This window comes from Carcharhinus amblyrhynchos, chromosome 27 (genome assembly GCF_965287045.1).
Source record: "Carcharhinus amblyrhynchos chromosome 27, sCarAmb.v2.hapA, whole genome shotgun sequence".
NCBI lineage: Eukaryota > Metazoa > Chordata > Chondrichthyes > Carcharhiniformes > Carcharhinidae > Carcharhinus > Carcharhinus amblyrhynchos.
The window spans coordinates 23,256,205-23,272,844 of NC_137350.1; the positions used below are offsets into that span (position 1 = coordinate 23,256,205).

General features: G+C 45.1%; 1 protein-coding gene across 8 annotated transcripts in view; it reads left to right on the forward strand.

Moving 5' to 3' along the window:
• The window catches only part of acbd4 (acyl-CoA binding domain containing 4), a 90,968-nt gene that overhangs the window by 56,384 nt on the left and 17,944 nt on the right, over positions 1-16,640 (forward strand). For all 8 annotated transcript variants that reach the window (XM_080213491.1, XM_080213495.1, XM_080213494.1 and 5 more), the window contains one exon: positions 3,423-3,696. In XM_080213491.1, the coding sequence (XP_080069617.1) occupies positions 3,423-3,696 (274 nt within the window). The remainder of the gene's footprint in view (positions 1-3,422; positions 3,697-16,640) is intronic.

Here is a 16,640-nt window from a genome sequence, read left to right on the forward strand (position 1 = left end):
TAAGTAAACAAAAGATCCAATAACTCTACAAAGTAACACGTTCCTAGCTAAAATCAGTTGTTATCTTGCATTCATTGCATCTGCTGTATGTTTTCCAGACAAATTGACCCTTGTAACAAAACACTGCCTTTTAAAGCAGCCCTGCCTTCAACGTAAAATATATTAAAATAGCGCAATGTCATCATACTCACAAATTGGAATGATTTCCTTTCTGATCTATGTGTTGCATGGTCAGAAACGCCTTTATAATAAGAGGGAGATAATAAGCAAGGAGGAAATGTACAGCATAGGGATGAACTTTACAGAATCCCTAGTGGAAGAGGTCTTCTCCTGCAGTATGTCTCCTACTTCAGCCAGGTTTGCTTTCTTGAAGAAAGAAGACATTTGACAGCGAGGCTGGAATTTTATACACCGCCCCCCCATTACACCATGACAGGCTGCCCCCTGATATTGGTGGCTTGCCAATCCTGACAAGGTCTACGGTGTTTTGCATGGTTTTCCCCACCTCCCCCACCAGCTAAACTGCAGCTGGGATCAGAAGGACCCACCAGTGGATAGAGTTAGAAAATCACACCCTGTGTCCACTCACACTGATGTTGAATGTTACTTTGTGGTTTGGAGCAACATTGTATGGGGGTCTAGAAAACATTTTTTTTAATTCATTCATGGAATGTTGATGCCTCTGGCATGGCCAGCATTTATCGCCTGGTCCTAACTGCCTTTGCCAAGATGGTGGTGGGCCACATCCTTAACACCTGGGTCGTTTGCTAAGCCGATTTCCGAGGTGCGTTAGAAGTAAAGTTTGTTGTCACGGGTCTGGTGTTATTTTCAAGCCAGGACTGGGCAAGATTGACAAATAATCTTTCCAAAAGGCCATCGATGAACCAGGTGGGTTTTTACCACAATCCAATCTTTACACAGACCACATAATTGATGCTAGCTTTTTTTAAAATTTGAACTCTTTACCTGTGGTGGGATTTGAACTCATGCACCTTGGTTAATAGTCTGCAGCATAACACTTTAGTATCATTCTCATAATCCCATTACGTTACATGAAGCTCCCATTTCTACAGTAAGATGTGATTTGACCGGTAAGATTTTTAATAATTCTTCCCTAAGATATGCGTATTGTTGGCAAGACCAGCATTTGTTGCCCACCCCAATTGCCCTTGAACTGTGTGGCTTGCTAGACTATTTAAAATGGCTGTTTGGAGGCAACCACATCACTGGAGATCTAAAGCCACGTGTAGGCCAGACCAGATGCCCTTCCCGAAAGGACCATTAATGAACCAATTCAGCTTTTGCAACAACCTAAGATAGCTTCATGATGACCATTACTGAGACTGGCTTTCAATTCCAGATTTATTAATTAGAATTCAAAATCCACCAGCTGCCATGGTGGGATTTGAACCCCTGCCACCAGGGCCTTAGCCTGGCTCTCTGGATTACTTGTCTACAGACAAGACCAGGACACCAGCCTCATAAGGTTGTGGACATCTATGTTCAGAATGTTGTTGAAGAGAATTGAACTTCTCTGAAGAGCTATCTGAAACGGAAGACTTGTTTCTGTTTTAAAGGCCTTGCAGCAATGACAGTCCCAAGCAGTAATTTTGGTTCCATTTACAGTATCCTCCCAGTGAACATCATCTCAATGGTCACTAGAGGGAGCAATTTGCTGCAACTGAACACATCCTTCAGTTGTTCAACCCAACAAGCCAGTTCCTTCCCTATGGTACATAGAGACAGCCCTCTAATGAGCGCTGTCCATCCCACTCTCCCACTCAGGAATAAACCTCCAGCACATAAACTCTGCAATTCATGCCCTCCGCCCTCAAAATTTGCCAGGGGAGGCAGTGGCCTAGTGGTATTATCGTTAGACTATTCATCCAGAAACTCAGCTAATGTTCTGGGTTCGATTCTCACCACGGAAGATGGTAGAATTTGAATTCAATAAAAACATATATCTGGAATTAAGAACCTACTGATGACCACAAAACCATTGTCAATTGTCAGAAAAACCCATCGGGTTCCTTTGGGGAAGGAAATCTGCCACCCTTACCTGGTCTGGCCTGCATGTGACTCCAGAGCCACAGCAATGTGGTTGGCTCTCAACTGCCCTCAGGCAACTAGGGATGGGCAATAAATGCTGGCCAACCAGCAACGCCCATGTCCCATGAATGAATAAAAGAAAGAATGATTGATTGAGTCCACTGGTGTGGAGAATAATGAAACCATCGGACTGAATTTTAACTTTCAACATTTGTGGAAAATGAACACTGAACAATCAAATACTCGTTTATGCTTTTCCATTGATTTATGTCCTGCCACATTTTCACATTGAATGAAGCTGCAAGTTTCTGTGACGCAGTGACCAGCTTATGTGAGTTTCAGGTGGAAGGACAGATGTAGCGATCTGGGCCTAGACAGAAGGCACATCGATGCACTAGATTCCAAATGAATGCTTTCCCGTTCTTCTGTTCCTCTTAACGTATTCTTCTCCTGTCTTTCATCCCTCGCCTTGTCCTGCCTCCCCCTCTCTATCTCTCCCTCTAACTGGAATTCACTTCCAAGCTTAGTAATTGAGGCGGAGTGTCAACATTCAGCCTGAGGCTGGCAACTTGGGTGAAGGAAAAAAATTAGTGAAATATGGGAAGAGGGCGGGTAACTCTGATTTTTCTAAAAAAAAAATCAGTGGCATAGTGGTAGTACCACTGGACTTAGCTATCCAGAGGCCCAGGCTAATGTTCTGGGGGGTGGGAGGGGGGTTCAAATTCCACTACGGCAGCTGGTGGAATTTAAAATTCAATTCATAAATCTCGAATGTAAGGTTAGGCTCAGATACGGTGACCACGAAGCCATTGTCAAATGTTGTAAAAACTAATGTCCGTTTAGGGAAGGAAATCTGCCGTCTTTACCCAATGTGGTCTATGTGTGACTCTAGACCGACAGTAATGTGGTTGACTCTTAACTGCCCACTGAAATGGCCTAGCAGGCCATTCAGCACATGGGCAATTGGGAATAGGCAGCAAATACTGGGCTTGCCAGGGATGCCCACATTCTATGAAGGAGTCAAGGAAAAAAAATGGGCTGATCGATATAACTTAAATGTGATATTCACATAAGTTATCGCAAGCCATTCTCAATCCACCACCATAATTCCTCTATCCACAGATAGGCCACATCTTAGGAGAATCTTGTTGAGCGCTGATAAATGTGAAATAAAAGGGAGCTGTAAAAAGGCCTTTCAGACTGTCAACCCCAGTAGGTCAAGTATAATTTGGACAATTGTGCCATCTCTCCAGTTCGTTTAACCCCCCCTAAATAAACAGAGTTGAAATCTTCAAAGCTTGTGAAGTTCTTCACAGATCCCAAAAGCTAATCGCAAGTCCGGTGATAATCCTCCCTTGCTTCATGTCTTCCAGATTTCGGCAGTTCAGAGGGGCAGATCTGTTATGGAATGTTCCCAAGGTCCGTTCAATTTACGAGATACTGAGTCCACAGCCTTGCTCAAGGTTTCCATGAGTGAGCCAAACTCTCAGCTCTTCATACACGGGGACTTGCTTCAGAACCACTTGACGCAACCATGGGCAGCTAATGGTAGTGGAGAGGTTGCACTGGATGGGAGAAGCTGTGAGAAGAGAAAGACAACGTATACAAATCCACGATCTGGATCTGAATGGTTAACTGAGGAAAAAGGTACATGCCTTTGTTTCAAAATAGGGCAGGTGATGGCCTAGTGGATTACCGCTAGATTATTAATCCAGAAACTCGGCTAATGTTCCGGGGACCCGAATTCAAAACCCACCTCGGCAGATGGTAGAATTTGGTGGGTGGCACAGTGGGTAGCACTGCTGCCTCGCAGCACCAGGGACACAAGTTTGATTCTCAGCTGTGGTCTCTGTCTGTGCGGAGTCTGCACGTTCTCCCCATGCCTGCATGGGTTTTTTTCAAGTGCTCAGGTTTCCTCCTGCAGTCTGAAAGATATGCTGAGTAAGTGCATTGGCCATGCTAAATGTTTGATTTGATTTATGATTGACACATGTATTAACATATAATTGAAAGCTGTACAGACAAAGCATACCATTCATAGAGAAGGAAATGAGGGAGTACAGAATGTAGTGTTATAGTCATAGCTAGGGTGTAGAGAAAGATCAACTTAATGCAAGGTAGGTCCATTCAAAAGTCTGACAACAGCAGGGAAGAAACTGTCCTTGAGTTGGTTAGTACGTGACCTCAGACTTTTGCATCTTTTTCCTGACGGAAGAAGGTGGAAGAGAGAAAGCCCTTAATTATGCCGGCTGCTTTGCTGAGGCAGTGGGAAGTGTAGACAGAGTCAATGGATGGGAAGCTGGTTTGCATGATATACTGGGGTACATTCATGACCTTTTGTAGTTCTTTCTGGTCTTGGGCAGAGCAGGAGCCATACCAAGCTATGATACGACCAGAAAGAACGCTTTCTATGGTGCATCTGTAAAACTTGGTGAGAGTCATAGCTAACATGCCAAATTTCCTTAGTCTTCTGAGAAAGTAGAGGCATTTGTGGGCTTTCTTAACTATAGTGTTGGTATGGGGGGACCAGATAGATTGTTGGTGATGTGGATACTAAAAACTTGAAGCTCTCGACCCTTTCTTCTTTGTCCCCATTGATGTAGACAGGGAAATGTTCTCCTTTACACTTACTAAAGTTGATGACAGTCTCCTTTGTTTTGTTGACGTGACGACTAGGGCATTTTCACAGTAAAATCAAAGCAAAATACTGCGGATGAAAACAAAAACAGAAAATGACTCGAAATTTTGGCTCTATTCTTTCTCCGCAGGTGTTGTCAGACCTGCTGAGATTTTCCAGCATTTTCTGATTTTCACAGTAACTTCATTGCAGTATTAATGTAAACCTACTTGTGACACGAAGAAATGAACTTAAACATAAAACTTTTTATGCATATAATGTTGCATATGCAAATAACTCCATAAGAGTTAACGTTTTGAGTCTGTATAACTCTTCTACAGACTCTCTCTGTGATCTTGACTACAGTTCTTCCTGCCCCACTTCCTGAAAGGATTTGTTTCTCAGTCTCCCATTTCTCCTTGCTGGTCATGTTCGTACTTCCTTCAGCTGAGGATTCCTCCCCACCACGTTTGTCAGAGTCCTTAACTGTGTCCATCTGATATTTTGCACTTGTGCTCCCATTCCCTCCCCTCACTCCCCATTCCAGAACAACAGTCAGGTTCCCCCCTCATCCTCTCCAGCAGCCTCCTAATTCATCCTCTACCATTTCCACTGCCACAGAACACATTGCTTTCCCCCTCCTTTCAGTATCTCAAAAGGGCCCTTTCCTCCGTGACCTTTCTCAGGGGTTCCAACCCTCTGTTCCCTCGCTGCTACACAATCTCGGGCAAGCACGAGGAGATACAATGCCTGCCCTTTGCTTCTCACCGTCCATTGACCCAAACATTCCTTTCAGGTGAAAGATCGATACCGTCTGACATTTTTCAATATAGCACACTGCATCTACTACTCACAATGCCGTCTCCTCTATAACAGGGAGGCCTAACACAGATTGAATTCGTTCAGTGAAGTGGGTGCTTCCAGTAACAGCAGAATGTTTCGACTGCCCAACAACAAGGCTTGAGTTTGGGCTAGTCTAGACTGGTGACTGGTAATCACACACTGTCAGATATCCAGCACCATTGCAGCTCCTCAGAACCTTCTAGCCTTCATAGTCTACGCTCATGAATGAGGGACGGACACTTGGATGAAGTATTGGAGGTCATCTCGTGCCTCAAAATTTATTTCCTGTAATAAATCAATGCTTACTGACACGAAGGAGAAAAAATGGTAGTGATGGGGTGGGAGGGATGGGGGGATGTCGTCCTGGTTGCTGAATTCATGTACCACCATGAATGTTAAGTGCAGTTTGCTATAAAGGGCCCCACACGTCAAGAACCAGCATGGCCTGCACAGCTCTTTGCACATTGCAGCTTTAACCACACCTTGGGGGCAGATATAGAAGGAATGTTATGTTACATTGTAAATCGGTTCTTTATCATTGCTTCAGTCTTCAGTGACACTCTTTGACATTTGGTCAAACCTGACCTGTTTGTTTTTAATCTGTACTTTTATCTGTGAAACTGGGCATTGCAGAGAACAACCCACTGAACAGTAACCACAGTGAGCAGAGTTTTCCGTGACGTGCATCATCCCAGTACCAGATGGGACAAATGCCGTCCCCTACATAGGGAGATGTAGGACTGGCGTCTTGTGTGTCTGTTTTACTGTTTTTATTCCCTGCTTGTGTTGTGATGACAAAGGTCACAGAATGATCAAGTAATTATGAGATGGTTCATTAGACAAGGCTTGGCCCAGTCTTATTGAAACCTCCATTATGAGAGCAGAGGATTGCTTGCTGGTGGGTGAGGGGATTATTCACATGCGTTAAATTGCCCTGGGAGAGGAGCAGACAACAATGTGACCATAATGTCACAATCTTGTTTCATGTCACCCATTGTACCCTCTTCCTGACAACATTAGGATCGTTCTACTGAGCGTTATGGTTAAGGATGAAAAATAAGTGGAGAAGCACACAGTCAGCAATAGGAGCTGCTGCTTGGATTTACCATCAGGGTTCAAAGAATTCGTGCTGCAGCAGGTTTATGAAGGAGCCTGAACAAAACACACGCCAAGGCAATAACAGCCCCTTCCGATGTAATTTTTAAACCGTGGTTGAGCTTTCTATGCGTTGCTGCATTATAACTGCACTGGTGTTAAGGGAGAGCTTTACTGATGTGCTGGAGAAATAGCTTCACACTTGCTGGCACCATGCCATCACACTCTGCTTCCCCAATTTGGAACCGCTGATTAGAGGCAAGCTGACAGAAGACAGGTTACGCAGCACTGCCCTTCAGACTGCACGCTGGAGCTGTGTGCAAGCAACGGATGAAAGTGGGTGCAGCTCACGGCTGCGGATCCCATCCATTAAGTCACTGGAGCAGAACAGAGACTGGGAGAAGACCACAAAATGGCTGCTACCGATCAGGAGTCAGAAACAATTCAGTAGATAGTGCTTTTTTTCATTTTAACTGCGAGTAAGATGTACAAGTGCCAATATGTCTGACTTATCAGAGTTTGTGAATCAATTTGCCACACCAAGATGCTTGAAATACAAATTATAAACTATTTAAAGTTTATTTATTAGTCACAAATAAGGTTTACATTAATACTGCAATGAAGTGACTGTGAAATTCCCCTAGTCACCACACTCCAGCGCCTGTTTGGGTTAATGCACCTAACCAGCACATCTTTCAGACTGAGAAAGGAGACTGGAGTACCTGGAGGGAACCCCCACAGACATGGGGAGGAAGTGCAAATTCCACACAGACATTGATTCAAGATGGGAATCGAACCCTGGTCCCTGGCACTGTGAAGCAGCAGTGCTTGCCACGGTGCCACCCCACCACCTGCCTGTTCAATGTTTCCTGAATTTCTCAGGTCTTTCACTATATAGGGCATTGGCCCTGTCCTGCCTACAACAACCCCTGGACCTAACTTGGTTCATTTGCAAAATTCTTTACGAAAACTGGATTGTCTATCTCAAATGGTCTTTCCACTTCTGATGAATCATAGTCCCTTTTCTGGCAACTCTGCCTTGTTTCTACTCTCTTCTCCAAATTTGGAACAACCAGGTTCAACCTGATTCTCAAGCATTGACCCATCAGCATTAAATATCGTGTTCTGGAATTTGGCTCTTGTGAACACCGTTCTGTTGTCCAAGACAAGTACTTCTGCTACACCATGTGTTGTTTACACCGCATACTAATCGGTCCCTTAACATGTTGTTCAATGCTGACCCAAGTCACAATGCTCCGTGGTTCATCTTAGCCTTGCTACAAAGGCTGCAGCAGTCTCCTGTGGGGCTTTCCCCATGGAGTTAAAGTTGTATCTTTGTAATATTACTGAAGTCTTAGGATTAATGCCTCTTTTCTAGCTCAATGAGCTCTGCAAATGTTTTTGTGTCGGGAGCATCTGGGGACATTATTCTTTGGATCAAGTTATACATCTGGTTCTCACATGTAGTTAGCATTATCTTCTTTTTTCTCATCCACCCCATCACCCCGTTATTTCAATAGCACAGAAAAAATTTCTAAATACTTCACATATTGTACACAGTCTTCTACAGCAGCGTCAAAAGTTTCTAATTTTCCAAAGACAGGCATAAGAACTTTTTCTTGTTTTGCAGGCTGGACTTGAGCGGACTTGTTTTGCAAGTCTTGCAACTGAATTTTGCTTCCAATTTTTTGTTGCAATCTGAGTTGCTATCGTTTTCCTCATCGCCAGTGTAGTAAATGTAATACTAATGTTCGCCAGTTAGTTGACAAACAGTAACAGGTCCATTACTATTTACAAGTACACACACAGTGCTATGATCGATATGTTCGTTCTCAAACCAAGAGTCGATCTGGTTGCAAAAGCCATATCTGCCCCACTCCCCACACTCATTTCCCATTGGGTGATTGGGTCACATGACCCTTTCGATATATGCCCCCTTTAAGGGGTGGACTACTACAGTAGAAAAGAGAAAAACTGTTTCCATTGGCTGATGGCATAAGGACTAAGGGGAACACAGATTTACGTTGTGGGCAAGAAACGCAGGAGCAGTGAACTTTTTTACACAATGAGTGGTGGTGATTTTCTGCCTACAAGGGTAGAATTTTAGGAATGGTGAGCGATTGGCACTTGCACTGACTCTTGGGATGGCGTAACGTGCTCCCGCTGACTTTCAGAAAGCCATTGCTATTTAGCGCCTACTTTAGCGTTGATTGGCAGTAGTCTTGGAAAGAAATCCCGCACATGAGCGCTGTCATCACCAACCTGGCCAGACATGGCTTTTGCAGTGGCCAGGAGTGGTACCGCAGCGCACTGGGAACTAAGTTCCCAGACCATTCCAAAGGTAAGTTCCAACGGTCACAAGGGCTAGGGAATGCTCTGGAGGGTCAGGGGTTGTGGGGGAGGGGCAATCAAGACAAAAGGGCAGTCAAATGCAGGAGAGAGGCTCAGAACTTCAAGGTCCAGGAGGGAAGATGCCCCAACTCTGAATGTGCTTTCAGGGTGAAGCGCCCAACACCTCACTTCCAGCCCAAGAGTGGGAAAAGTTTTTTCCTATGTTTCCCACTAAAAATTGAGAATGGACAAGAAAAGATCATCAAGTGGTCATGTAAGGGCCTTAATAGGTGAAAGGGTGAGTTTCCCGCCCAAGGCTCTGCCCACCCAAGGGCAAAATTATGTCTGGTTTGGGTGGATTCCCACAGGGAATTCCATCAATTTTACCCCCCACCCCCAGCCTCCCCGCTTCAGAACCCACCTCGGAGGAACATAAAATTCTGCCCCAAGCGTAGTAGAAATGGAAACAAGGAATGCAGGGGGGGATGTGAGGGAGAACCTTTTTACACAAGTGGCAATGATGCTGCCTACGAGGGTGGCGGAAGCAGAAAAAAAATCAACGGTTTCAAAAAGAAACACTTAAGTGCACAAACACTTAAAGGAAATAAACATGCAGGGCTGTGGCGTTGAGCAGGGGAGTGGGACTGACTGGATCGCTCTACAGGGAGCTAACATGGCTTCAGTGGTCCAATTGGCCTCCTTTTGTGCTGTTGATGGTTCCGTATATCATCCGATGTCCGATCGTGCACCACCCATTAATATTAATTCTCCGTGTGAACTGGTGATGAATCGTGGCGTTGAAATTTGGCTTGTCACTGAAATCAGAATTTTTGGGAATTGCTTCAGCCCCTTGCTTCTTCTATTCATCTAACACTTGACTGAGTTTCACTGATGTGGAAGAGTTATTGCAGCTGCTTCTGATTACTGTTACAGATGGGCACAATCTTTTTGCAATGAGTCCTTGGTTTCTTTTTAAAAAAAAAATCAAGCTGCTTCATTTGATAACCAATTCAGCAAAAAAAAATATTTTCGAGAATACGGCGTTTTACTTTTCATTTAACAGCAGGGTGAACGGAGAATTGCTCAAAGTCGATAAAGTTCTCTCAATCTGCTTTATAATATTCAAGATTTTCTGTTGGGAGGCCTGGGTGAAGACCAAATGCTCTGCAATTGCTTCAGGAATTTCCACTCAGAAGAGGCAGTCACGCATAAAGAAAGGGCTTTGGTTCTATATACTTCACAGTGCGTTTGTAATGCACATTTAGTTGCCAAAGACAAGCAACCAGTTGCCCAAAGATCTGCCAATCCTTAGAGACCATGGAATCCCCGGGGTCATGGTTTGTGAGGAGTTCGTTGATCATTCTCAAGCAGTGCTAACCACTTGTCACCATGGCGCCCGCGCCCAATGATCTGTTCCTCGTTATAAATTGATGCCTTCGGGAAAAACCAGAGGCGAGAAAGATCATTTTCAAGGCACGCACTTTTAAAGCCAAGGCTTGAAAGCTCAACTTGTTTAATTGAGGATATTTACTGGTGGGAAAGAGAGTAAGACTCACGTAGTGTTGGTCTCACTTTCTCTCAAGTCAGGTAAGTGAGCTGAAAGATAACGTTCCCCTTACTTAATTTGCAATTTGAAACATTTTCTTGATGGTGTTAGATCAGGAGCTGAGGTGGTGTAAAAAAGATATGGATGCCTCAAGCGCAGAAAGGTGCAGAGTGTAATCAAAATGGCTAATGGAATTTTCGGCTTTCTCTCAAGGGCATTGGAAGTCGAAGGTGAGGAGGCAGCACTTTTGTTGTATCGAGCCTCAGCCAGACCCCTATCTGGAGAACGGTGTTATTGTCACACTGTTTCTCAGGAAGGGTACGTCAGACTCGAGGGGGTGTGCAGTGCAGTTTCATCAGAATGAACCAAAAGACAAATTGGGCTGCTTTCCATTAGGTGAGAAATTAAGTGCTGTAGGGAAGCAAAGTGATTTTACAGACCAAGTAGACAGATCTTAAAAAGCAATCTAAAAGGTTAACGGAATGTTGGCCTTTTATCTCAAGGGGCCGGGCAGAGAAAGGGGAGGATGTTGGGCTGCAGTTGTCTAGAACCCTGATCAGGCTCCATTGGGAGTAGTGTGTTCAGTTTTGGGTACTGCATCCTTGGAAGTTCAAACTGATTTTGGCACAGGGTACAGTGCTGTTTCATAAGAATAGTAACGATGCTTAAGTGGTGAAATTATGACGAAAGTTGCATAAATTTGACTTTTATTGTCTTGGCAAGTAGTCTCGCAACACCAGGTTAAAGTCCAACAAATTTATTTGGTAACACGACCTTTTGGAGCGCCGCTCCTTCATCAGGTGAGTGCTTGATGAGGCACTCAACCTGGTGAAGGAGCAGTGCTCTGACAGTTCATGCTACCAAATAAATCTGTTGGACTTTAACCTGGTATTGTGAGACTATTTACTATGTCTACCTCAGTCCAATGCCGGTAACTATACATCATGGCTTTAATGTTTTGAGTTTAGATGGTGGAGGGTTGATCTAGTGATGCTACAATAGTTAGTACAATTAAATGATTTTATAGGGAAGGTACAGAGGGTGGAATCTTGTTTTGGCAAGGCGGGGTTTGGGGGGGGTGTGGTGGCGGTGGTGGTGGTGGGTGGCCTCACCTGCCAGCTAATGACTCGGCAAGCGAGAATCATGCCCCTCAAGACAAACAAGCCAGTTCGAACCATGGTAGGATTTGATAAATGTCCCTTGGTTATTAATTAGTGCACTAAACATGACTATAATAAAAACAGAAAATGCTGGAGATACTCAGCAGGTCAGGCAGCAACTGGGTCTGTAACCTCACAAACATTAACTCTTGTTTCTCCCCACAGATGCTGCCTGACCTGCTGACTATTTCCAGCAGTTTCTGTTTTTATTTATGGCATCTGCAGCATTTTGCTTTGGTGTTGGAACATAATCACTTTGCTACCTGTATCTGTTACCCGAACTGATCCATCAGAAGCTCGTGAGAACAAACACCCAAAATAGCAAGTTCATTGCGCCCATAAAAGTATAAAGTCAATGTTCAGAAGTACAATATAGAGTGTATTATTAGAAGTTTTGAAAAAAAGAGTTGTGATTTCATTCTTTGCACTGTCATACTTTGTTTCACGTTGGGGGCAGCAACACCAGCAAGTGAAGGATTTCCTGCATGGTGGTTACAGTAAAATGGTAAACTGTGGTTAAGCTGATAACTGTGAAGAGTGAAGTTTGAGCTCAGAATATGGAATAGAATTACAGAGGGTGTTGGAACTGGCAGACTAAAGTACAAATTGACTGATTGGAGGTATTTTTTGTTAGACCTGTCCTCAGGAAATTGACAAAGATAACAAGGTAACACTGAATTGGCCAATCCTGTGCAACGTACTGAGTGGCTTGTTAGCTTACTTCAGGGAGCATTAACAGTCAGCCGTACAGTATTGACCTAGAGCCACACATAGTGAAAATGGCAAGATTGTGGCAGACTGGTTAGCACTGCTGCCTCACAGGGCCAGGGACCCGGGATCAATTCTAGCATTGGGTGACCATCTAAACTCCACATGTTCTCCCCATGTCTGCATGGGTTTCCTCCCACAGTCCAATGATGCGCGGGTTAGATGGATTGGCCGTGCTGCATTGCCCCTCAGTTTTAGGGGGATTAGCAGGGTAAATATTTGGGGTTACGGGGATGGGGCCTGGGTGGGATTGTTGTCGGTGCAGGCTCAATGGGCCAAGTGGCCACCTCCTGCACTGTAGAGATTCTATGATCCATGATGAACCAGTTGGGTTTTTATGACCAGATTATGGTGCCAGCCCACTTCATATTTCACACTCATAGATTGTCGTGGTGGAATTTGAACTTACCCACCAGGGTGTTAGTTCAATACCATAACCACTAGACTGCCGGAGTCCCCTTACTATAGTTAAACAAGCATCAGAATGTGCAGAATGTGAGATAATTCTTGGTTGACCCTTTTGGTTACTTCTTCTGCAAATCATTTGCAATCAGTTCCACGTATCTATCCACACAATCTGCAAAATTGCCCTTTGACCGCCACAGATAGCGGGGGAAAGCACCAGAATATTTTTTTTTTCGTTTGTACCTCGTCTTTTAACCCTGGCAACTACTTTTCACTGATGATATTTCCACAAAGGCGACATTCTTTCATGGGATGTGTGTCACTTGTGAGGTCAGCATTCGTTGCCCATCCCTAATTACCCACGAACCGAGTGTCTTCCCATGCTACCTCAGCTAGCAATTAAGTGTCAACCACATTGCCATGGGTCTGGAGTTGCATGTAAGCAGGCGAGGTCAGGACAGCAGATTTTCCTTCTCCAAAGGACATGAGCCAGATGTTTTCAACAATTGATGATAAATGGTTGTCATACAAAGGGATGTGAATGAAGTCCAGTTCGCCACGAAAAACAACTCCCTATCCATTGACACTGTTTACATGTCCCGCTCCCTTGGAAAAGCAGCCAGCACAATCAAGGACCCCACACACCCAGACATACTCTCTTCCATTGGAAAAAAGATACAAAAGTCTAAGGACATGTACCAACTGACTCAAAAACAGCTTCTTCTCTGCTGTCGTCAGACTTTTGAATTAGAATTCTCCTCTAAGTCACTTGCCATCCTGATTTAGAATATATTGCTGTTCCTTCACTGTTGTTGGGTCAATATCTCCTGGAACTGACTCTCAAACAGCATTGTGGGTATAAATGCGCCACCAATGATTCAAGAGGCAGCTCACCACCCCAGTTTTGGGGAAATGAGGATGGGCAATAAACGTTGGCCCGGCCAGCGATGTTCATGTCCCATAAATAATAGTTTTAAAAACTTGTATGGCTACTCAGGTTTGAAGGAGATTTAGCTTGTTGGACTTTTTGTAGAATTTTTGTCCCACTGTTGGCTGGGGAAGGAGATTAGAAATTCGCTGGTCCGATTTGAGGCTGGTTAGTTTTATACTTGATAGCTGCCGTATAAGAATGATGAGATCATGCAGTTGAATGCATGGTTGAGGGATTGGTGTAGGGTAGAGGGTTTTACTTTTGTGGATCACTGGGAGGTGTTTAGGAGAGAAGGGCAACTGTACAGGAGGGATGGGGAGAATTTGAACAGGAGGGGAACTAGTGTCTTAGCGGGGAGGTTAGCTGGGGTGTTCAGGAATGGTTTAAACTAATAGGGAGGGGGGGTGGGGAGGTGGCTGGGAGAGAGTCTGGTGAACGGAAAATTATCAGGGAGAAGGAGGTTCCGAGGGACACTCGTGGGTTGAACTGTGTCTGTTTCAATGCTAGGAGTGTGGCAGGGAAAACGGATGAGCTTAGGGCCGTGATGTTTGTGAGGCAGTTAGATGTGGTGGCTGTAACGGAGACGTGGTTACGGGAAGGGCAGGACTGGCAGCTGAATGTTCCTGGGTACAAGTGTTTTAGGTGTGACAGAGGAGGGTTGAAGAGAGGTGGAGGGGTGGCACTGTTAGTAAAGGAAAACATCACAGTAGTGCAGAGGGAGGACGATATGGAAGAGACAGGGATTGAGTCACTGTGGGTGGAGTTGAGGAATAAAAAGGGAGAGATCACATTGCTAGGGGTGTACTATAGGCCACCCAACAGCCCAAGGTCGGTGGAGGAAGGCATTTGCAGGGGCATTTTGGACAGGTGCAGGAAGAATAGAGTGGTTGTAGTGGGTGACTTTAATCTTCCAGGAGTGAATTGGAGGGGGCCTAGAGCTGGGGGTACGGAGGGAGAGGAGTTTGTGAAATGTGTTTTGGAAGGGTCGCTAGAGCAGTATGTAACTAGCCCGACTAGGGGAGGGGCTATACTTGATTTAGTGTTGGGTAATGAGCCGGGGCAGGTGGGTGAGGTAGAGGTAGGCGAACATGTGGCTAACAGTGACCACAAGTCCGTCTACTTTAGGGTAAAAATGGAAAGGGACGAGTGCCGGCCGAACGGGAGTGTGCTGAACTGGGGAAAGGCGAGCTATAGCAGGATTAGGAGGGAGCTGCAGGACACTGATTGGGAGGGACTGTTAGCTGGCAAGTCCACGGTTGGCAAGTGGGAAGCTTTTAAGGGCAAAATGAAATGGTTGCAGGGGAGGTATGTTCCGGTTAAGCGGAAGGATGGGAAAGGTAGGATTAGAGAGCCGTGGATTACAGGGGGTATTGTAGACTTGGTCAGGAAGAAGAGGGAGGCGTATGTTAGGTCGAAACGACTGGGTACGGAGAGTGCGCTGGAGGAATATAGAGAGAGTAGGAGGGAGCTAAAAAGGGGAATTAGAAGGGCGAAGAGAGGGCATGAAATAGCTTTGGCTGGTAGGATTAAGGAAAATCCAAAGGCATTTTATTCCTATATTAGAGGCAAGAGAGTAGTTAGAGGGAAAATTGGTCCTCTTAGGGACAAGAGTGGAGAGTTATGTATTGAGTCGGAGGGAATGGGGGAGCTCCTGAATGAATACTTTGCGTCGGTATTCACGAAGGAGAGGGGTTCGGAATCGTGCGGTCTCTTGAAGGGAGCTGAGGATCAGCTGCAGGGGATATCTATTACGAGGGAGGAAGTGCTAGGGCTTTTAGGTAGCGTAAGGACGGATAAAGCTCCGGGGCCTGATGGTATTTATCCCAGGCTGATTAGGGAGGTGAAAGATGAAATTGCTGGGCCTCTGGCGCAAATCTTTGTCTCTTCTTTGGACACAGGTGAGGTCCCAGAGGACTGGAGGGTAGCAAATGTGGTACCGCTGTTCAAAAAAGGTGGTAGGGATAACCCTGGAAATTATAGACTGGTGAGTTTGACATCGGTGGTAGGTAAATTAATGGAAAAAATACTTAGGGGTAGGATGTATGAGCATTTGGAGCGTTGCGATCTGATTAGGGATACGCAACATGGCTTTGTTAGAGGGAGGTCTTGCCTTACGAATCTGGTGGAATTCTTTGAGGAGGTGACAAAAACGGTTGACGATGGGAGAGCCGTTGATGTCATCTATATGGATTTCAGTAAGGCGTTTGACAAAGTCCCTCACGGTAGGCTGGTAGAAAAGGTTAAGGCGCATGGGATACGGGGTCAGGTAGCTAGGTGGATTGAGAACTGGCTGGGCAATAGGAGACAGAGGGTAGTTGTGGAGGGGACCTTGTCAAGCTGGAGGCCAGTGACCAGTGGTGTGCCGCAGGGCTCAGTACTGGGACCTCTCCTCTTTGTAGTATACATAAATGACTTGGAAGAGAGCGTAGGTGGTGTGATCAGCAAGTTTGCTGATGACACCAAGATGGCAGGGTTGGCAGGTACTGAACGGGATTGTCAGGTGATACAACAGGATATGGATAGGTTGGTGCATTGGGCAGATAGTTGGCAGATGGAATTTAATCCTGACAAATGCGAGGTGATGCATTTTGGAAGGAATAATGCAGAGAGGAGCTATGTGATAAAAGGTAGACAGATTAGGAGTATAGACATACAGAGGGACCTGGGAGTGCAGGTTCACAAATCCATGAAGGTTGCGTCACAAGTTGAGAAGGTTGTTAGGAAGGCGTATGGAATGTTAGCCTTTATAGGAAGGGGTATAGAGTATAAAAGCTGCCGTCTAATGCTTCAGTTGTACAGAACGTTGGTTAGACCGCATTTGGAGTACTGCGTCCAGTTCTGGTCACCTTACTACCGGAAGGACGTGGAGTCTCTGGAAAGGGTGCAGAGGAGGTT